General features: G+C 45.0%; 1 protein-coding gene across 2 annotated transcripts in view; it reads right to left on the reverse strand.

The window, feature by feature from the left end:
- Positions 1-1,312: 1,312 nt before the first annotated feature.
- VSNL1 (visinin like 1) overlaps positions 1,313-22,786 on the reverse strand; it is a 116,191-nt gene continuing 94,717 nt past the window's right edge. Inside the window, 2 exon segments of one of the 2 annotated variants that reach the window (NM_001132982.1) lie at positions 1,313-2,545; positions 8,106-8,321. In NM_001132982.1, the coding sequence (NP_001126454.1) occupies positions 2,348-2,545; positions 8,106-8,321 (414 nt within the window). In that variant the 3' untranslated portion in view covers positions 1,313-2,347. 2 annotated transcript variants of the gene reach the window in all.

The raw sequence follows: 22,786 nt of genomic DNA on the forward strand, positions 1-22,786 counted from the left end.
GGGATAATACACCTGGAGTGGGAATGCTGGGACAGAGGGAATAGTATACTTCTAGCTACCCGCTGCTGGCCATCTCTCCAGGATCACTGCACCAGTCCACACTCTCACAGCAGCAGGGACTTAGGCAAATAACAAGATGCTTGCTTGCTGGCCCAGCTTCTACATTTTATTTATAAAAACAACCAGTGAGTCTGCTAGAGGGTTTGTTTTCCATAAGTGCCCCAGATACAGCTCACTTCCTTTCATGAAGGTCTTACTTCAGATGTCACCTCACCAGTCTATAGGGAAGGGCCACCAAAGTATCCCGTCACTCTCCTCCCTGTTATCCTGCCCAGCTCTTCTTCATAGGTATTATAATTTGGCATTTGTCTGTGTGCGTATTTAGTGTGTGTCCCTCTCCACACAAGAATGATGTTAGGTGCACAGTAGGTGACCAATGAAGAATTGTTATGAATGAATGACTCAGGGCCTGGTTTAACCGGGTGCCATTCTGAAGCAGTCAACAGCTCCTCACCTACCCGTCCTCACTTAGTGAGGAAGGAGCCTTGAGATGTACTGAGCATCCATGATCTCTCCCTGCCTACAGTTTGGGCTCACCATGCACAAGGGTGAAGGGTATTAGGACATTCTATTCACTTGTAGGACTATCTTCTCAGGGCAGAATTTTGGTTCTATCAGTGTTTCAGGACCACTGGTGTCCTAAGTGTTTGTAATGAGGTCACCATTTCTTGTTAAATGAATGAATAGAATCATTAGACCCTAGTTTAGTGTTATGTAATGATCCTAAGACAAATAAAGAATGGTAAAAAACGAATTTGAGAAAAAGTACTTGAATAAATAATATAACACTAAACTGTCTGTTATTAAAGCCACTAGCTATATGTGGCGAATTACATTTAATTACAGTATAAAATTCAGTTCCTCAGTCACGCTAGCCATACTTGAAGTGCTCAATAGCCATATGTGCAGTTATAGCTAGTGTGCTGTGCAGATGTAGACCTTCCCATCATCAGAGAAAGTACTATCGGGCAGTGCTGTATAAAAAACGCAACTCTCTAGGGGGGCATGTTCTGAAAATGCAAACCTGCTTTTAGAGGTGTTGATGGAATCTCTTCTTCCTCCTTCAAGATCAAAAGAGTCAGAGTTCTGTTCTGTTATTAAAAATAACTACTTCTGTTATTTTTTGCCTACTTTAGATTTGGGAAGACAGACATCTTTTCTACTGACTTATGTTGGGGGACACCTGCAGCCTACCTACTGTGTGTGTACAGCTCCACAGAGTTGCATTGAACATACGTTGTTAGCACCAAAGTCACACTGAGATAAAATTTATTGTCATAGAATGAACATTTTTTTTCGGAATGAACAAATCTGTTTTACTTTTCACATGCCATGTTCATTGTCCCTCTTTTGGGAGCCTGGATGAAAAGTTGGAAAGTTGCTTTTTTCCCTTTTGTTGTCATTAATTCTTCAAATTCCAAAGTTCTATATTTGAGTAGATTTAGTAAGTTGTTGCTAGCATCTGCTGCAATTTTAAAATTATAAAATAAGAATTAGGGGGAAAATCAATTGTTATAAATTTATTTGGGATATTTATTGCCACCACACTGGAAGCCTTTGAAAATTCAAACAGAAACCAATACACTTCCATCTTTTTTACTTTCGATAAATAATATCTTTGTGTATATGTATATATAGATAGATATACTTAATCAATAAGTCATTTAGCAGAGTTTTTACATTTTATACTGCATTCATCCGAAACAGCTCTTTCCAGATCGATAGGATGCAAATGAGGTAAGAATTAAGGCAAACCCAAAAGGCATGCAAATGTAGTACATTTATATTCACTGATAATACAAGCTCTTGTGGTGTGTGGACCAGACACAGGAGCCAAGGGTCCCTCTGTTTCTGTCCAATACTATTTTACAGGAGGGTAGTGACATAGCTTATAATTAAGTTACATTACCATGGGGGATCTCAGTGCTACTAACATTATGTAATCAAGGAGATATGAGCATTAGCAAAACATGAACAAGAAATCGTATAACTCTTTGCAGCACATTTCTGCCCAGGCTTTGGAGGAAGAGGGATTTTTATGAAATGATATTACACATATCACATTGTGGCAGGTTGTTTGTTTTGTTTTATATATGCTTTTAAAATTCATTAGCAAATGACATTCTCATGCACACAAGTGTTTCAAACACAAGAAGCAAGTCCATTTATAGGTAGTCCAAGCAATATTTGTGTGTGTGTGTGTGTGTGTGTGTGTGTGTGTGTGTGAATAGCTGCAGACTGAATGGAACATTGAGACTTTTGTGCAGTCCATAGCATTGACATCAGCTCATTTCTGGATGTCGCACTGCAGAAGTAATACAATGGAAGGGTCGCTCTTTGCAGCTTCTTTGAATTCATCCAGTGTAATCTGGTCATCTTTGTTCTTATCCATCTTGCTGAAAATCTTGTCTACTCGCTGCTCAGGCGTCAGGCCATCCTCATTCATTTTCATCATGATCACAGTGCCTACCATTTTGTAGATAGCCTTGGGGAAAAGAGCATTGTAGGTGATATTACCAGAAACCCAGGAGGACAGAGAGCTCTTCTTGCCTCCCTTTCACCTGACGGGATCCCACCCATCCTCCAAGCCTCAGCTTCCCTTTCCCCAAAGGAGTTTCACTCCTTGTGCTGCAAGTTTCTGTGACAACCCATACCATTTCCCCCATCAAAATACATCTCACCTTTATTAAAATAACTGCTTTGTCTTCCCCACTAAAGAGTACGTTCTATGGAGCTAGGAACCACATGCTCCTGTAAGTCCAGGGCTTGGTATGATGCCTGGCACATCATAGGTCTCAATAAATACTGATCAAATGAAAAAGCTTTAGCTGCTGGAGTGTGCGATGTGGGGCAAGGGGCAGTAGGAGGGAGGGCCAGGCGAAGTGTTGAAAGATGAAGCTGGAGGGAAATGAGAAGCAGATCACAGAGTTTTCCTAGGATAGGATAAAGAATTTAACTTTATTTCAAATAACTCCTTAAATGCTATTGAATAAGAGATGACATAATCAAATATGGATGAGTCTTGTGACCAACTGGATATAGAAGAATTTGGGGTGGCTCCCAGGTTTTTGGCTGGAGGAAGTGGTTAGAAAGGGTGGCTCAATGGTGAGATTAGAAATAATGGATTAGGAATAGGTTCAGGGAGGAACATGATGGGTTCAGTTTTAAACATTCTGCATGTAGGTGCAGGAAACAGTCAAAAAGCACTAGCCTTGGGGATTTAGGAAAAGATGAATTGTGGGGCCAACCGATTAGAAACTTAGAATCTAGTAAGACAACCAAGCCAGTTGTACCATTAAAATTGAATTCTGCAAGAAGTTAGTTTAGGGAGAGTTGTGGAGCAGGGACTCTGTTTATAAGTTAAAGAATAGAGTGAGAAGATTTCAATTATCCAGGCCAACTAATTGTATACAATTAATTCTTGATATGGAATTTCCAAAGTATAAATTATTTTCTTTCTTAGAAACGTGCCTTAAAAATAAATGCCCATCTATACAAAGACTTGCATGAGAACATTCATAGAAGTATTATTAATAGCCAAAATGTGGAAATGACACAAGTGCTCATCAACTGTAAACAAATAAGATACAGCTATACAGTAAAAAAAATATACTATTTTAGCAACAAAAGAGAATGAATATGCTACAACATGGATAAATCTCAAAAATATAAAGAAGCCAGACACATAAGGCCACATGTTATGTGATTCCATTTGTGTCAAATGCCCAGAAAGGCAGCCAAATCCATGGAGACACAGTGATGTGCTGGTTGCCTGAGCCTGGGGTGGGAGCAGGCCTTTGGGCATGAGGGATCTAATTGGGGGAATAAAAATGTTTTGAATTTACATTATGGTGATGGTTGCATATCTCTGCACACTTACTAAAAATCATTTAAGTTGTACACTTAACATGGGTGAATTTATGGTCTGTAAATTACAACGCATAAAGTTGTTTTTAGAAATGCCAATCAGAGCAAACCACTCACTAGAAAGTGCTTTATTTAACAAGTTAAAATGTCCACTGAGATAAAATATTTTGTGTGCATTTACTTTTGTAGCTAGACGGTATTGATGTATCATGGAACACTTTAAGAAAGTTGTCTCTAAAAGAGGCAGACTTTCCGAAATTTCATTTTGTGGATAATTGGTAGACAAGGTCCTGATTAGTCTAGTAGCCAGAGCAGTGCACAAGGGAAAAGCAGGGAATGTGTACTGTCTGGAATTTAAAAAGAGACAAATGGCCCGTACACATGTAAGCTGCCACTCTCACCCTGGCCTTTAAAAGGTGAAATCAAAAGCCCTTACATGAGGCAGTGGGTATGAAGGCAGCAAAACAAGTGCACTATTAATAAAGTCAGGATAATAAGAAATGTAAACACAAGAAGTCCTCCTGGACCTCAGGAAGCAACTCTGAAAATGGCAGGATCTCATTAATCGTATCCATGACACAGCCCTACAATTGGGACTGTGAACACGACAACCAAGAAGGGCCGTTTCAGATGCAGACTCTTACATATCACAAAGTCCGGGCATGCCAGACGCAGAACTCGGTGTGAACCTGCCCCTGTGGTCCCCAGCCCTGATGGACCTGTACTGACTTGCCTTTCACTGTAAACTAGAAAACTGGACAAAAATAAAAGAAATAGCTGTTTTCAGACTTTACAACTGGCATTGCAAGACTGTAATTCCTAAGAGGTGGGAAACAAAGTACATGAACCCTATGATCTCAGCCTGGAGTCCTTCCTGGACCGCAGCACAAGGAGAAGGGTCCCAAGCAGGGCTGAATCACTGACTGGAGGAGACAACAATTGGAGGGGGAAGGTGAAGATAGCCAGAAATTTCGGGGCAGAGGACCAGAGAGGGAGCCAGGCAGAAAGAAAGCCTCAGAAATCTGCCTAGGAGGACTCCTCAATGTTTGTCTGGAAACTAGGCTGCACACAGAAGATAAAAGTTCACAAAGAAGTTTCTGAACAATAAGCTGAACAACTCTTGGTGCTCACACAGGCTTGCAGAACATTCTAGTTCTTAATGCAAAGAGCTTGCTAAATACCTTGGCATTCAGGAAGGCTATTGTCCATTCTTGTTAAAGCAAAGCTTCTGGCAAGAGTTTTCTATAGTCACTGGCTTTACTTCTTCCACTCTCATTCTCCTGGGCTGCTCTAATTAGGATTTTGCCACCAACTCCTCTGGAACTATTCCCAGCTAGTTCACCTATGGCCTCCAGGTTTCCAATTCCAATTGTCAATGATTACTTTTCTCCTTCTACTTCTCCTATCAATAGCATTTGACATGATTGCACCTTCCATTCCTTCCCCACAAAACAATGTGTTTCCCTTCCAGGACTTCTCACTTTTCCTTTTTCACTTTGACCTTTTTGACAATTCTTTTTCCATCTCCTTTACTGATTGTGCCTCATGTTCCTCACCTCTAAACATCAGGTTGCCCCAGGACCTCAGTCCTCTGGAAACCTCTTTTCTATTTATATTCTCTGTCTAGTTATACTCTGATATGTCTTCTTTCATTTAAATACCTGAATAAGTATCACCACACATGGGGCTGGTTCCCACCAGCCAGAGTAGAGAAACCTCACTAAATGTATGAGAAAATCAATAAGAACCCCAAAATGGTCACAAATTGGTCACTGGGCTAACTTACTACAGAAAACCTACTCTCCATCTGCTCTAAAAGCTTAAAATTATAAAACTGCCTCGAAAAGATCACACTAATTTACATATAACTTACCTGCCTGTCAAAACTAATCTCAGCACTCTATAAATGAAGACAACAAAATACAGACACTATAATGCAACATTCATAATGTCCAGGAACCAATAAAAATTATTACATGTGTCATGAAGCAGGAAAATGTGACCCATAATCAGGTGAGAAATCAATCCATAAAAGCTCTGAATAGAAGAAAAGAAGAGCTGGAAGTGATGGGGAGAAACGTGGAAGAACTAAGAGAAAGAAAAGCAGCCGCTGACAGCCAGGAAATGGCCTGGACTGCCCACCAGGCCTTGGTGCTACCGGGAGCTGGCCCAGCCCTCACAGTCAGGTCTCACACCAAACATAACCAATGTCACAAAATGCCAGTGACCATGATGGAGCAAGGCAAAAACAAGACCACTCTGTCATTAAGTGTGAACACAGACACAAAACACCAAGCATCCCTGCTTCCTGCTATGATGAGTGACCACTGCTTCTTCACCCGTTAGAGCATTGCATCGGTCTGTGTGCCCTCCTCCTAGGTACCTAATCATAGAAGTGTCCCAACTCCCTGACAGTACCCAATCCACAGTAAACCTCTGCTTCTCCGAACGCTCCCCAAATCACCCTCCCAAAGTCCAGATCCTAGAAGTCCTTTCTAACACCCTCCTGCTGAATTGCCCCAAGATTCCCTCACTGCAAGCAGTAATAAAGTCAACTTGTGTAAGTGTGGGTATGTCCTTGGGGACTTTGGCTGAAGGGCATTGACAAGGATTAGAGAGAAAAGTTTTGGAGAGAAAGGGATTTGGTGGCCAATGAGGGGAAATGACAAGAAATCAAAGAGGAGAAAAAACTTGGAAAAACCTACTCTGTAGGGAGCTTATAGAGAGACCTTAGAGGGAGCTAAGTTTAGTGTGGAAGATGGACAAAAGATTAAAGAATGAGAAAGATGAGAAAATCAAGCCACATGTTCAGAATTATTGTGCTGTATCTTTTCTGATAACCTGTTGGAAAAAATATATATTTAATTGAATGAAGGGAACACAAGTAAAGAACTAAGATGTTAGTTTGCTGGGTATATTTGAAAGGGAGTGGGCATTGAAGATAGAAGGGGAGAAGCCAACGGAGAAGAAGAGACTAAAGATGTGGAATGAGAGGGTGTGCAAGTGAATGAGGCCAGCTTCCCAGGCAGCGGGTTGATGGGTGACTTCTCTCTGAGGCTGGGACCAGAGTGAGAGTCCTGTGGGGACCTTGGGGCTTTGGCTTCTGTTTCTTGCAATCATCCCATTTTCTTGTGGGGATCCACCCTGCCTGATCTCAGCTCTTGGTGTCTGGATGGGGCAACCCCCCAGCTTCAGGATGGAGCACCTGGCTCTGCCTTCAGCAAGTGGTACCTTTCTCTCCTTGGTTAGAGTGGCTGGTGCAGGGGTGGGAACCCATGCTAAGACAGTCAATCAAAGGAAAGCTACTAAACCATGCGTCCGCTATTGCATGCCTGCCAAGCTCCAGGCTGGGTCTGGGTTCTGGGCATGCAGCCCTGAGGGCAGAGCCTCCTCACAGAGCTTGCATTCTGCCATATATTCCACTCAACAAGGTAATCTGGGGCAGGGACAAATGTTGGGACAAAACCCCTCTTGGTAAGGGTTAGATTGCTTTGGTGTGGGGGTGGAGTGGGCATATTTGGGAAGGTACGCGGGAAGGAAGTCCTCTCTGGGAGCTGGGATAAGACCAGAGATGGGAGTGAAGTGAGGCAGGAGCCCCCAGAGGCCAGGGGAGGGCACGTTGGGCAGAGAGAGAGGAAGTGGAAGGCCCTGAAGTGGAATGGGGCATTAGAAGAAAATCAAGAAGACCTTCACACTGGGAATGCAGTACGCAGTGGGTGGCGTGGCAGAGGAATCCTGGTTTACTCGCAAACACAACAGGCAAAGCCTGCTTGCTGTGGAATGATCAGAACCTGGAAGGATGTCCCGGGAGCCCCTGACAGCCTCGGGTCCCCACTAGGTGCAGCTGGAGTGAGGCAGAGCAGAGACACACCAAGTGCCAGAGAAACTGAGCCCATGACACCCTGTGTGCCCAGTAAGACAGGTTCATGGGAGATCCAGTAGTGAGTGAATGGCAGATGACAATGCCACCGTCATGACAGTACGGGCCCCATGACTTGGTTCTGGGACCTCCCCAGCACTGTGCTGCAGTGGGGACAGAAGCAGGAGAAGTCCAGGTATGGTGTGCTGCTGGCAGGGCTCGAGCAGAAAGAGAAGGAGCCACCAAGGCCTGCACCTAGAAGGCTGCCGTGGAGTCTCCTTCTGTGCCTACCACCCGCCAACCACGCCCCAGGTCTCACCTCGATGATCTCCAGCATCTCCACTCGGGTGATCTTGCCATCACCATCCAGGTCATACATATTGAAGGCCCAGTTCAGCTTCTGCTCAAAGCTGCCCCTGGAGGTGATGGACAGAGCGCAGATGAACTCTCGGAAGTCAATGGTGCCGTCCCCATTCTTGTCGAAGGTTCGGAAGGCATGCTGGGCAAACTTGGAGGCGTCTCCATAAGGAAAGAACTGTAAAGGAGAACACATGCAGTCAGGTGTCAGGAGGGGATGGAATTGGGGCGATGAGGTAGGTTCCTAATGACGGCATCACAGGTGCTCCTGGGTGTTGTCGGAGCCTCACCCATTGGAGAGCGGTTTGGCCTGACTGTCAAGGGCAAGGGCAGGCATTAGGGGAGGCTTTCTCACAACAGGTGCTCAGGTACAGGCATCTCATTGTTTCCTGTGGGTGAGGCTGGTGACGTGGCTTTCAGTTGATGGGGCTTGGAGTCGGTCAACAAGCACCACCTGACGCTAGTGTTGCAGCATCTCAGCTCACTCCCCTCAGGAACAGGACTGAGGCAGACAGCAGTTTCTCTCCCCACACAGGTGGTGCTACACGAACTTCCGTGTTCCTCTAGATATGAGAATCTGGCTTCATCGCTGTCCAGTACGGCCAGAGGGAGGGTGACCAGACCTGGTTTCTCCTGCCACCAGCCCTCGTCCTGGGCCCACACTTATCCCCTCCCTGGGTGAGGTTCCAGTTTCTAACTTCTTTTTGCAGGGACTTTTCTTTTGCAGAACAGACATTTAAAACCCATTAAAAATAGAACATGACTGGGCTTATTTTTGAGAGACATAAAGAGGGTTCTTCACAGAGCCAACTGTCACCAGGGGTGTGTGGGAGGCAGAGAATGGACACAAGAGGAAAGGCAAGCAGAGACCACAAGGAGGGAAGGCCATGGGGAATCAGTAGGCGGTGGCCTCAGTCCCCTTGGACATAAGCCTAGGCCAGTCACAAACAGCAGGTAGTTCTGATAATTAACAAGGAAGAACTGCAAAGCCCCAAATACAACCAAAAACAAACCGTGTGCTATTTTAAAGCAGAGAAGTTATGTATATGTTTCTGGATGAATAAATCTGGGTTCTGGGCTCTATAGACAAGCACTACAAGGTCTATAGAAGATTACTGAGGTTGCTCATTGATATCCCTATTCCTTCATAAGTTTTGCACCTGCTAAATGGACCAGGTGAGCAGCCTTCATACAGATGGCCTCTTTTCCCACTCTGGGCTATCTACCTCGAGGAGCACTCGGTCCATCTTTCTCACTGTGCATCCTGCCCTGGGTCCTGCAGAGCTCTGCTGCCCACTCCTCCTGCACCTAGAAGCACATTGGAAGGTAGAAAATTTCCCTCCAGACATAAGATATGCTTTAACACAGAAGGATTCTGTACATGGGACCCAGGGAACAGCCAAGCATTCCAGGAGAAGGAAAGTACCCATTACTTATATTTTGGTAGTACCCATTGCTAGGCACAATGATCTGTTCCAGAGACTATTACTAGATAACAAATCACCCCAAAAACTAGTGGCTTAAAATGACAACAATCATTTTATTATCTCACGAAATAAACATTTGAGACCCATTTATTTTTTTCATCAAACATATCTTTCCTGGTTACAAAGGACAATGTTCTCTTATGTTCCCTCATTCCCTAAACATATCTTTCACTTATGTTATCCTTCATTTTTCATTATTCATCAAAATTCACTGTGTTCTTTTTCATGTCGGGCCTTGTCTTGGGTGCTATGGACTCAGAGGGCAATATCTCGAGGTCTCTGTGTTCCGAGACTGCACAGTTAATGGGGGGACTTTACTCAAAATTGACTTGGTCATGTTACTTGATAAGAACTAGAACAGAGGAGAGGGCAAAGTATTACTAAAGCTCAGTAAATGAGCTGTTAGTTTCAAGGAGGTAATTGTAGAAGGAAGGGCTTTCCTTCTTCTTTGAACAGCTCAGCATGACCCCAGCCCCTTACCCCCCAATGCTACTTAGGTGCTTGGTACCTGAGGACAGGCTGCCAGGCACTGAGTTTTGAACTAAACAATGTTGAACCTGAAAACTTCTGAATAGGCAAGTTTGCTCCTCCTGTGCCTTATGCATGAGTGGTCCTAGTCCCTTTCTAGAGGGTACTTTGGCTGATGTGTTCATCTGCCTTGTGATTAGGGGCCTGGGTGGAGCTGGCACCTGTGAACCTGACTTGGAGTGGAGCAGAGCGAGCCCCTGGACAGGTTCCCAAGTCCCCTTAGTGCTGTTTACCCGCCAGCATTTCTATGTGCAGTTGGCATGAGACCAGAGGGCATGAAACCTCCATTCATGTAGGTTTCTGGCACTGTAATGCTTTAACTATCTTATGTCTCACAGCCTACTTTTAGGTTAAGGGATAGTTCACAGTTTTATCTAAAAATAACTGGGCACCTTAGGTCAGTATATTAAAAATTAATTTAGGTCTAAAAAACCTTGAGAGAAACATCAATTGTAAATTTTGAGCTATAAAGTTACATGCCTTGCAGAAGGTCTATATACTGACTTTTACAACCAACCTGTTTACTTTAGAACTGAGTGTGTGCTCAAGAGCCCTCAAATTTCTGGAGGGGTTGTTTCCTTTAGGAAATTTATCCTATCATGTTCTGAGTGCTTTGAGATTTTCTAACTAGGGACATGCTCCTTATTTTGACAAAATAATTCAACTCTAGATGGATCATCACAGAGAAATGAAGCCGCATTCCCTTCAATTTCTTTAGGAAGAATTCAGGGTCTTGAACTCAGATTTACTTCTCCTGGAGGACAACAGGGCCTGAAAAGCACAGTATTTTTCTTTTTTTGCATACTCTTATTCAATTTCTTTTTAACTCAATGTATTTTGCTTCAACTCTTGTATTAAATTTTGACATGGAAGTAATATTTGATGGCAGTAATAATCTATAAATAATATAGATACAAAGAACTTTGGGGTTGAAAAATTATAAATATATATACACACTCATATGTATATGTATATATATGTGTGTGTGTGTGTATATTAGTGTTCTCTCACTTAATTTTCATAACAAAATCTGACATTGTACTTTCCATTTTGTGGATGAGGAAGTGGAAGCCAGGAAAGGTCAAAGGCATTTGCCTAAGATTCCCGGTTGTCTGCAGCAGAGGCTGGATTTGAATGCAAATCTGTCTGACCGTTTCTGCCACACCTTGAGATTTGTCTTAATCAAGTGTTAGCCGAGGAAATAAACTTAACTCCACATTTGATGAAGCAACCAAATTTGTTGCATTATGTAATTCTTAGCATCCATTGCCTCTGAAGCTTGAAATTCTCTGCTCTGAGTATTTTCGCCACCTTCTGGCAGCACATATGTACTGCAAGGAAATTACTAAGATGCTAACAGTTATTTTCTGACTCATTCTTTAACTCAACATTGATTGAGCAGCTGCTATGTGTCAAGGACAGTGTTAGGTGCTGGCAATAAAATAGATGAAAGACATAGAGCATTAAGGACAGTGGGGGAAAATAGGCATTAATCAAACCACCATATAAAGAAGTATAAAATTATACTGTGATAAATTACAAGTGTATGGAGCTGCAAACAAAAGTAACGGATGTGATATTGTCAGTTTGAAGCTTTAAAATATTCGCGTGTGGTCCTTTCCTCCAATCCTAATATACCGGCTGCTGACAATTCATTGTTCTTCATCACAGCGTAGAGTTTTAGAGTCTGAGACTTCTTGGGATTACACAGACCTTGACTGCTCCCGGTTGTACTCCACACCCTGTGCCTGAACCGAACAACCTGCAGAAGAAAACCCCAGGAAACACTTGAGGTCTTTTCTTTCCCCAGGCAGACAACAAGAGTCTTTGCGTGGTTTAACCAGCTTCCTCCTGGCCAGGGCAGGAGCTTTTCCTACAGACAGTGGGCCCCACTCTGCACTTCTTTCTTTTCAGTAATCTATCTAGTTGTGAATATCAAAATGTTTGTTTCCTCTAAGAGGTGGTGCATGAGAACCAGACACATTAGCCTCTGGGCCTCCAGGGCCCCACCCAGCGTGGGCACAGAAAGGCTGTGTGATGATCTACAAACACTGTGCCTCTCTCCAGTGACACATTTCCTCTGCACCCCCTATCCCAGCCCTCCCCAGCACCATTGCTGCCTGGATACCTTATCCTTCCAGAGAAAATATTGCAGCATTTCCCACATGAATCTCTCCCCTCCAAAGATCCCTAGTTCACTGCCTCAATGTGATGGAGGAGGCAGCTCCCCAAGAAGTTCTCCAGCCCAAACTTTGGGTGGGGGTGGGGTGGGCACAAGCAAGGCCTTGGCCAGGACTCACCCCTGCCCATGCAACAGCTGATATGCTGTGTCAGGAGGGGTGGTGGCAAGGCCAGTTCAGAGGATGCCTTTCTCCAGGGCTCTGCCCAAGGCCCAGCTCCTGGCTAATGCTGGGCAGCCCTCAGACCTCAGAATAGATTTCTGCCCATTTGTCTGCTGGAAACAGAGCTCTTGATAGGAAATAGGGCTTCAAAAAACGAGAAGAGTATTCTTGGACTGCTCTGCTGCTCACAGTCTTGGAGAGGTCTGCCATCCAATCCCTCATAAGACATAGTTGCTTTTAAAACACCCTCAGTTGGGTCAATTTTGTTTCTTTTGTTCTCAAATTTCAAAGGCCTATTTTGCCTGACCTATGAATATACAAATACAATCACCCTGAAATACAGTTGCTCAACCTCCAAGGTCATCTCCCCTTACCCTGCTGGAATTAGCCAGTGGCTTCTAGCCTGTTCTGGATGACCTGGTCTTGTACCTACCTCTTCAGGCCCTGCTACTGAGACAGTAGTTATTGTTTCATGAGTGTGTCTTGTGGAACAAGGCTCTAAGCAGGTCCTTCTCACAGGCCACCCCAGCTGATTCTTTCAGCAAGGGTAGGACTTGGAAGAGGGTCATTTTTCTGGAGTAAGTAACTGGCATGAGGTCACATCACTAAGGGGTGCAGGGGGATCAAACTCAATGTCGTCTGAGTCGAAGCCCTGGCTCTTCCCAGCACCAACTGCAGTCTCCTTCTCCTCCCACACCAGCCCTGCAGACAGACCCTTGGCCTGTCTGTTCCGGGGTCTTGACCTTCCTTGGCTATGCTGTATCTCAGAGGCTCCCTAAGGGGCCCCTCGTGCACTGTCAGGCTGCTCTTTGCATAAGGCCTGCTGGGCTTGTCTACCTCCTGTGGGAGCCACCAAGGACAGGAGCTGTTCAGATGAGCTCACCCCTAACTCCTTGTCCTGGGGGCTGAGACCTTCACATGGGGTAGTCGGGCCTTTCCAGCAGACCTCCTACCGATGGGCAGAAGGTTAGTGTTGGGGTCTCATGTGCCCTGAGATGCTGACCATATGCCTTTGAGAGGTCATTTGATATTTGGTTTTGGCTTTCAGCTCTTCACATCCATGAGGCCTCCCCGAGGAAGAGGACCCCCATTGTAGTGGTACATTCATTGCTTCCTAACTTCCCCTACACTGAGGCCCTTCCATCCATTGTCACCACAGCTCCAGGGGAAACTTTGTACACCCATGTTTGGTCAAGTTTCCTTCCCACACCCAACAATAGCATCTAATTGTTCTCAGAAGAAGGAACGAGACTGTTTCCAGGCCTCAGAGACCTTTCTGTGTCTGGTCCCCACCTCTGTGTCCAGCTTCTGGTCCCCCAGCTCCCGTGTTCTGGGGCCGCTTTCACTCCCTGGGGCCTTGCTGGCTCTCCCTCCCCTGCCAAAGTCAAGGGACCTTTGCCATGCTGCTGCTGTGGTCTGAAAGTTCCTTTGCTGCCCTTGGCCCAGTGAACCCCTGTTCATTCTTTAGACCTTGATTTGGTCTTGGTCAGACCCCTGTTACACACATGCATGTCACTGGGTCCCTTCCTAGGGAACACTTGTTACAATTGTGAAGAAATGTTGCCAGGATTGTGGATTTGTGCCCTTTTTCCCGAGTAGACTCTAAGCTAAACGGGGCCGAGAATGACCTGGTTTTGCCATTGCTGTAATCTCTGGTGCCTGGTACAGGGCCAGGCACACAGTAGGTGCTCAGTAAATGTCTGCTAAATGAACAAGTGACTCAGCAAGCAGATCTTTTTGAGGCCTTGAGAGACAGGGCAAATCTACCCACTGACCAGTAGAAGGGTTGAAATGTGCTCTGGAAGCTGCCTGAAGCCGGCTGTGCTGCAGAAGGCTCACCACTTGGCCTGCAAGCCCGTTCGCATTACTACTTAAGCAGATGACTCATGAGATGAATCAGCCCAGAGCCGCACTTGCACTTAGTCACGTGGATGGGAAGAGGAGAGACATTTTCCCTTAATTAGAAATGGTGAGTCCAAAAACTGTTTCCTGCCAAAGCTTTCATTCAACAGATACTCGCAGAAGCCCAATTGGTGCTGGGCTCCATGCTGAGCTTTGTGAGGGCAGGAGGGAGAGTGAGGAGAGGCAACCATTAACAAGAAGATAGAAGGTCTGGTCTCTGCCCTCAAGCAGACGTGATAAGCCAAAGGTAGGTGCAGCCTGACACATGAGCTCCTTCCACATGTAGGCTCTCCAGAAGGAGGTTAAGGACACCCTCGCCCACCCCCACCCTCAAAGGGTTCTCACAGATCCTAAGGTTGCTTCTCAGAGCTGTCCCATCCCTTGTCCTCTGGGTAACAACTTCCATTTTCTATCGTCACTGCTTCTTCAACATTACAGTCTTTATTACAAGGCAGCCATTATTAACCTGTGATTCTTGTATAATTACATCTATTTGAGAATAAAATTACTCTTGAACTAAATTTCTAGAGAAGGGGCTTTTGCCTCCTGGGACAAGATAAGCAATTTTCACTTATGTCTTAGACCAGATCTCTCTGTTTACACAGACTGCCCCAGAAAGGTCATGAACTCCCAGAGAAGTTCTTCTGCTTTTTTATAAAAAATGAGAATCAGGCAGTAGAAATCCAGCCTCCTTACCTTCCAGATCTCTTTCACATTAGAATGCTCACCGGCCGGGCACAGTGGCTCATGCCTGTAATCCCAGCACTTTGGGAGGCTGAGGCGGGCAGATCACAAGGTCAAGAGATCAAGACCATCCTGGCTAACACGGTGAAACCCTGTCTGTACTAAATATACAAAAAATTAGCTGGGCATGGTGGTGGGTACCTGTAGTCCCAGCTACTCGGGAGGCTGAGGCAGGAGGATGGTGTGAAACTGGGAGGCGGAGCTTGCAGTGAGCCAAGATTGCGCCCCTGCACTCCAGCCTGGGCGACAGAGCTAGACTCTGTCTCAAAAAAAAAAAAAAAAAAAAAAAGGAATGCTCACCATGGGAAAAGCCAGAATCATCTCTATGTTAAGGATGGAATTATATTTTGTTCTTCATTGTATCCTTACTGCTCTCGAATAAGGCTCTGGTATGCTGTAGGTGCTTTATAAGTGCTACTATATTCAGATGGGTAAAGGAAGCAATTTATTGCAGAGGAAAAGATGCTGGTTGAGTGACAGAGTATCTGGGTGTGACTAAGGTCAAGTCATCTTGTCTCTTGGGACTTTCATTTCCCTGGATATAAAATGAGGGATAAATCAGATAAGCTTCAAAATTTCATTTCGCTATAATATTTTATTTAGTTTTTCTGATTCTGGAAGTAAAATTTTTAAAAAAGAAGGGATGTTACTTTCATGACTTTGGATTTGTCATTGACCAAAGCACCTACCATTCCTTTTGTATCTAATGTCCTAATTACAGGATCAAACTTCGAACGGTGAATCTCTCTCTTCTCTTTCTCCCTTTCTCATATTTCTATCTCTATCCCTATGTCTATGTCTAAGTCTATGTCTATACAACTACATCTAGATCATACCTCTTTCTCTATTTCTATCTCTGTACCTATAAGTAAGTTTAAGTATCTATCTCTGGTCTCTCTGTCTCTCTATCCCTATTTCTATCTCCGTTGGAAATGTCACAGACCCTGAAGGGTACTTACTGATTACTCAGACTTTAAAATCAAACGAACTCTTTTTATTTCTGTCTAATACACCATTTGCACTATAAATCAGGTCAATGTCATTTTGATTTTGGGTAGGGGATTATTCTAGTACTTCTCTTCCTGGTAAATATTGAGCCACCAACCTATTACTCTTTGTTATGAAACTAGGATGTCAATAACAAATTACACTTTGGAAATTGTGGTGAGTTTCCATTTAGAGCCAGTCTGCTAGATTGGAAAGATTGTTTTTATTAATTTTAAACGGCACTGAATTTGAAAGTAGGCAAGTGGTGAGCATCTTTGAAGGTGCTTGGTAGTAGCTTGGTTGCTGTGGGGAAAGCTAGAATGAGACCACTCCCTTCGTACTGTCTTCACTCGCTTCAACTGAAGTGGGTAGAACAGCAGATTTCACAACTGGTTCTAAAACTTATTTGATCTCCCTGCCTCCTCCAGAATAAAGCGGTCTATCCAAGATCGATTCTCATTTCACCTTGCACCCAACTCATTTCACAGCGTCGTGGTGACAATGATGAGAACACTGAGCCTGGCTGCATCTCAATTAGAACCCTACTGGAATGCCATTGGCCACCAGGTCTGGAATCGTGGGAAGAGAGCTATTATAGCACAGCTGGTGACAGCAATGGCAGCCAGAGCCAGGAATGTTCTATCTGCAGAAGTTGAACACATTTGATACAAAATTACACTAGATAGGAGGAATAAGTTCTAGTGTTCTATGGCACTGGAAGGTGAGTATTGTTAACAATAATTTATTGTATATTTCAAATAGCTAAAAGAGAGGATTTTGAATGTTCCCAACACACGGATAAATGAGGTAATCAATATGCTAATTACCCTGATTTGATCATTACACCTTATTTACAGGTATCAAAATATCATCTGTATCCCACAAATACGTACAATTGTTATGTGTCAATAAAAATAAAAGAAAAAAAAAGAAGTGGAACACATTTGTCAGAAATGAACAAGTTCAGGACCATTGCCTAAGAAGGTGGGGCTTCTGTTTTCTGGAGGAGAGGAAGCTTCCTACCAACTCTTACATGTTCTCCTAAATGTATTCCTGTCCTGCGTTACTGCAATATCTTTAACTTCTCCCCAAATTACAGAGCCCCACATGATCCCATCTCTGCCACCACAGTTATAGGATAAGATCTGGTTGCAGACTAAGAAACAAACAAAGGAAATGCATCATGTAGAGAAGTAAGGATGCTATGCTGTGGTGGAGAGTGTGAGCTTTGGGGTTGGATGGGTCTGGGATTGAATATCAGTTCTGCAGTTCACTACATGTGGGACCTGGTCTCGGGCAAAGGATTTTTAATCTTTTCAAAGCTTTAGTTTCTTTTCTTTTCTTTCTTTTTTTTTTTTGAAACAGAGTCTCGCTCTGTTGCCCAGGCTGGAGTGCAATGGCACAATCTTGGCTCACTGCAACTTCCTCTGCCTCCCAGATTCAAGCAATTCTCCTCCCTCAGCCTCCTGAGTAGCTGGGATTACAGGCATGTGCCACTGTGCCCAGCTAATTTTTGTATTTTTAGTAGAGACCGGGTTTCACCGTGTTGGCCAGGCTGGTCTCAAACTCCTGACCTCAAGTGATCTTCCTGCCTTGGCCTCCCAAAAGTGCTGGGATTACAGGTGCAAGCCACCACACCCAGCCTTAGTTTCTTCATACAAAAAATGGGACAGGATAGAGGAGAATTGGCTGCTGGGCTGGGGCCTTTGGGATTTAATGGAGAGGACATTGGAACGGAGTCAGAATGCCTGGTATTGGGTTCCAGTTCTTCCACTATTGAAGAGTAGTGTGCCTAGGGGCACTGAGCTTCCCTTCTTTGGATCACCCTGGTAGCAAAGCTGTGAGGATTAGGATGATGTGTGTAAGGCGCACACATGATGTGCACACAGTGTTGCGCCCATAATAGGTATTCAGCCAATGAAAGATGCTATTATTATTGTTATTATTATTTTAGTTTCAGCAAGGCTGTGTTCTGTGTATGTGCCAATAATATGAAAACTAAGGAACATTTAAAGAGTACATATATTCTTTAAAGGAAATGACCAGAAGAGGAAATGATCTTCTTTCATTCTTTTATAGAAAACAATATATTGAGTGATCAGTCAATCATCATCCACTATGTGCACCATACGTGGCAGATACTAGGCAAGGTGCTCAGAGAGATGCAGAAAGGCAGACACTGAGGCTAGGATCTGCATGTGGTTAGGGAGGCAGAGAGAGGCATACCCAAAGTTAATGCGCAGCGCAAACCCAGCCAAGGCGGCTGAGACAACCAGTGAGAGGAAGGTGGGTTTCACCTTGCGGGATGTGTAGGATGCATCCTGGTATACCTGTATCTTCCTTTTATTACTGTCAAGCCCAAACAGAACCTTGGTCATCCGGAGTCCAAATTTGCTCAAAACCAATACTTCCATCGAAGCAATGCATTTTGCAACATGAGACGTTATGAGGAGTTAAAGGCCTCCCTCTCCCCTGAAGGGCAGCTGGGGCAATAGATCCCTTCAGCCCACCAGCCCCTTAGCAAAAGAATAGAAAGACTAGATCCCTGTGGGAATCTGGGAGGGCTTATTTGGAATTGCCACAAGATGCAACAAGAGTCAGAACTCATGGGCACAAAGAGCATGAACATAAAACCCACACAAAAGGGTGGCCACGCCAGGGCATCAGAGACCTCTCACTTCCTTATCCTCACTGCAGAGCATTTGAGGGATAACAGCTAACAGTGGGAGCTGGCAAAATACTTCCCTGGGAAGGGGCCCTCCTATGCTGCTCGCTCCTCCCAAACCCCAACTCCTTGATTATTCCTTTCCCTAAGGAGTAACTGCAGCTAATGTGACCTGATTCTTGCCTCAGTGGTCAAGAAGGACCAACTTAGAGACTAGATCTCAGAGCAGAGGGGAAATCTCTGGAGAGTTTGCTAGTAGGTTCCTCCCATCCTACTGAGAATGAAGAGCAGGCGCTCACACCTGTGTGGGCAGCTTGGACTCCAACGCCAGGTCTGGAACTCGCTCTACTTTCTAATCGTGTCCTGTAGGGCGTGGGAAGGAGGAGCAGGCTGAGTGTGCGTGAGTCCAGGTTCCAATCATGCCACTTACTGGCTGTGAGATGCTGGGAGAGGGATTCAACCATCTGGGCCTGTTTCCTCTTGTGTGCAACGAGGGAGTTGGCTCCCTCTGAGCCCTAGGAGTTCTACCAACTCCTGTGGTTCTAAATCTGCAAAATCTTCAACATTACACTTGAAAAAAGACACTGGTTTAATTAAACTTTGTAACACTTACTATGTGTCAGGCACTATGTAAGCACATTACCCATATTGAATCGTGTAATCCGCCAACAATCCTCTGAAGTAGGTTCCACTGCTGTCCCTATTACATGGATGAGTACACAGAGGCATATGGATATTATGTAACCTGCCCAGGGTCACATACTTAGTTAGTGGCAGAATTTGAACTCAGGCAATTTGGCCTTGGGGCTGTATAGACTCTACATACCTCTCATCTACCAAATATAGGAACACAGACCCCCAAGAGGGCAACATCTCAATTCTAATACTATTTTCACATCTGCATGCATTCTAGTGAGACAGAGGCAGCAAAGAAACTGAGCATGTGGGGCCAGCACCTCTTCCAAAACCCCCATAAGCCAAGTTGCTTAGAGTCTTGACTTGACCGCTCAGCATTATCCAGGGCCGTGGGGGAGTTATGTGAGACCACGTCTGGGAGAGTGCTGCATCAACCTCAAGGACTCAACAAAGGTCATTCTTTCTGTGGTTGGAATATTTACCAGGAGCCCAGTGCTGTGCAAGGCAGTGCAGTGAGCACAGTATAAACCTGACACAGTGCCATGCTCTCACTGGTGTGGGCCAGAGCAGATCTCCTGAAAATGCAAATTCTGCTTCAGCAGGTTTGGGTTGAGGCTGGGGTTTGCACAGCGCACACTCTCTGATGCAGAAGCTGCTAATGGGTCATCAGAAAGCAAGAGTGTAGCCTCCAGGCACTTGGGATTTGGAGGAGGAAGCCCAGGCAGGTTGGAGAAGTCAGGGGAGGCATCCTGGGGTGGGGTTGGGGGCTGGATGGTAGCTGGAGATGGGCCAGCACCTGTGCAGTTTTGTGGTGTTGTGGGGGCAGCGTACAGGATGTGCTGTGGGAAACAGAAACAAAGCCCAGCCTGGGCAGATGTCCAGGGGTCAGCCAAGCCTGTCTAAGGGGGAGCAAGGGCCCAGCTGGGGCTGAGGAGACTCTGCCGGCTGCAGCCCTGGAGCTGCCTCCTCTACCCCTCCTGGTTTATGTATTAGATGTCATAGCAGCCCTTAGTCTTGATGGGGCTCTTCTCGCACATTTCCATATTTATCTCTCTGAGTCTGCAGGGAAAGCACAGAGCAGCCTTCAGACAGGCTCTCCGGGCTCCCCTGGGCCAGGTTCATGAATAAAGATGCCTCCCCTGGGTGAGTTCTCCCAGCCTTCCTTGAGGGAAGGGGAAGGGAGGGGAAGAGCTGGGCAAGAGGGGCCGGAGGGGAACCCAACAGCCAGCTCTAGAGGTTGGAGGCAGCAAGGACTAGATCCAGGTGGGCGACGGCCTATGGATGGCACCTGGAACACTGGAATCATTTCTCCTCTCAACGCCTCAGTTTCTCTGCCTGTAAATCAGGAGATTGAACAAAACAGCTTAAGGGTACTTGTTCCAGGTCTGGCTTTCTGTGATTCTGTCATAAAGAGAGGCCAATGTTTTGTGACTGCTAAAGCACTCTCCAAACACAAAGCCTGCTGTGAGTACCTTTGAGAGCAGCCCTGTCCAGTAAAAAGATATCATGAGCCACAAATGCCAATCACATAAGGAATTGGAATTTTTCTAATAGCCATATTACAAAGGTAAAAAAAAATAGTTTTTAATAATAGATTCTATTGAACCCATTATATTCAAAACACACCAAATTTACATCATTCAACATGTAATCACTATTAAAGTTATCAGTGAGATATTTGACTTTTTGGACTAAGTCTTTGAAGCAGGTACATGTGTCATTACTCACAGCACATCTCAACTCCTGCTAGCCATATTCTAAGTGCTCAAAACCACATGCAGCCCATGGCTACCATACTGAACCCTGCAGTTCTCAGCAGTGCAGATGGTGTGAAAGGGCATGTATGAGCTGTTGCCATAAAAGATCTTCGGGAATATGTGCATGTCATGGTGTGAGCATCCACTGGTCAAGGAAGCAGGGGTTTGTGTGTTAACCTGGAAAACCATGAGCATCTGAGCACAGGCTGCAGCCTTTTCCTGCCCTTGGACTCCCCGGTCTTCTAGGACAGTGAGTGTGGCCAGAGAGATGAGGCCTTCTGCTTGCTTGGAGCTTGGTGGAATCCATGTTTTCACTCCAAATCTAGGTGTCTATTGCCTTTGTACCTTGATGACATCTTTCATTTTCCCAAGACCCTGGCTTACTATTTCCCCATCCCAGGTACCATATGCCAGGGAGTGCTATGGTAATTATACTGGCTTCATATCATAATTATAAAATGTTACTCTGGGGAGGAGCTCTTTCCACCAAATCCTGACACCCGCCCCCACCCCATGCCAGATAAATTAGTATTTTTTTCCCTTTCTCTGAAAAGCAATAGTGGAGGCAGTTTGGCTTGAGGAATGAGTGAGGGCTACAGAGCCACAGTGACCATGTCAAATTCTGGCCCCATTGCTGAAGCATGGCCTTGAGTAGGGCGCTCTGTTTGTAAGCCTCGGTTTCCATGGGTGTGAAAAGATCAATCCCATGAGTAAACGGCATTTTGTACAGTGTCAGGCACATGGAAGACACTTTTAAAAAGGTAGCTTACTTTGCTTCCTTCTGTCCTTAGCATAGTGGATGTCTGTTTTGGAGATGACATTACAAAAAGTCCTTTTACCTGTTTTAATGTAATTCTCACAACAGTCCTCTAAGGTGGGGCTCATAGATGAGAAAACTGTGGCACAGACTGGCAAAGTAACTTTCTCAAGATCACAAAGTCAACGGCAGAAGCTAAATTGTGAACCTAGAAAATCCAGCTGCAGAATCCTGGTGCTAATGTTCTTTGCCTCGACGCTACATGAGAGGTAGAACTCCTAGGAGAAGGAGCTTTTGAGCTTAAACTCCAAAAGCAAGAACCACAAGCCAGCATGGAAGATTTTAGGGTGGCCACGATGATGACCTGAACCCAGATTTTGCTGAGGCAAATCCCATCAGCAGAGATTTAGGAATTCTTACATTTTGCCTTCCACCTGAAAACAGCCATCCCTGCAGATTCCCCACCGCCCACGGCTTGCTGTCAGGATTCTATTTTCTGGAGCACCATTCCCAGCAGGCCTCTGAGATTCCTGGCACAGGACCAGAGACCTGACTGTTCCATCTCCGAGCGTTCGTCTAGGAGACGCACACCCCTGTCCTTCAGCCCAGTCCCTCTGGTGGACCATTACCCTCCTTTTTGGCACCTGTGGTTGCAGCAACCAGGGAGATATTTAATTCCCACTTCTGCCCAACAGCTTGTTGCTAAGCAGCTGGTGCACGCCGAGATGTGTGGAAGGAAAACCTCATAGTGACAAAAACAAACCCTCACGTGCCTTGAGCCAAGTGTGTATGTATGTATGTGCACATGTACGTGTGTGTACATGTGTATTTGTGTTCA

This window comes from Pongo abelii, chromosome 12 (genome assembly GCF_028885655.2).
Source record: "Pongo abelii isolate AG06213 chromosome 12, NHGRI_mPonAbe1-v2.0_pri, whole genome shotgun sequence".
NCBI classification, from domain to species: domain Eukaryota; kingdom Metazoa; phylum Chordata; class Mammalia; order Primates; family Hominidae; genus Pongo; species Pongo abelii.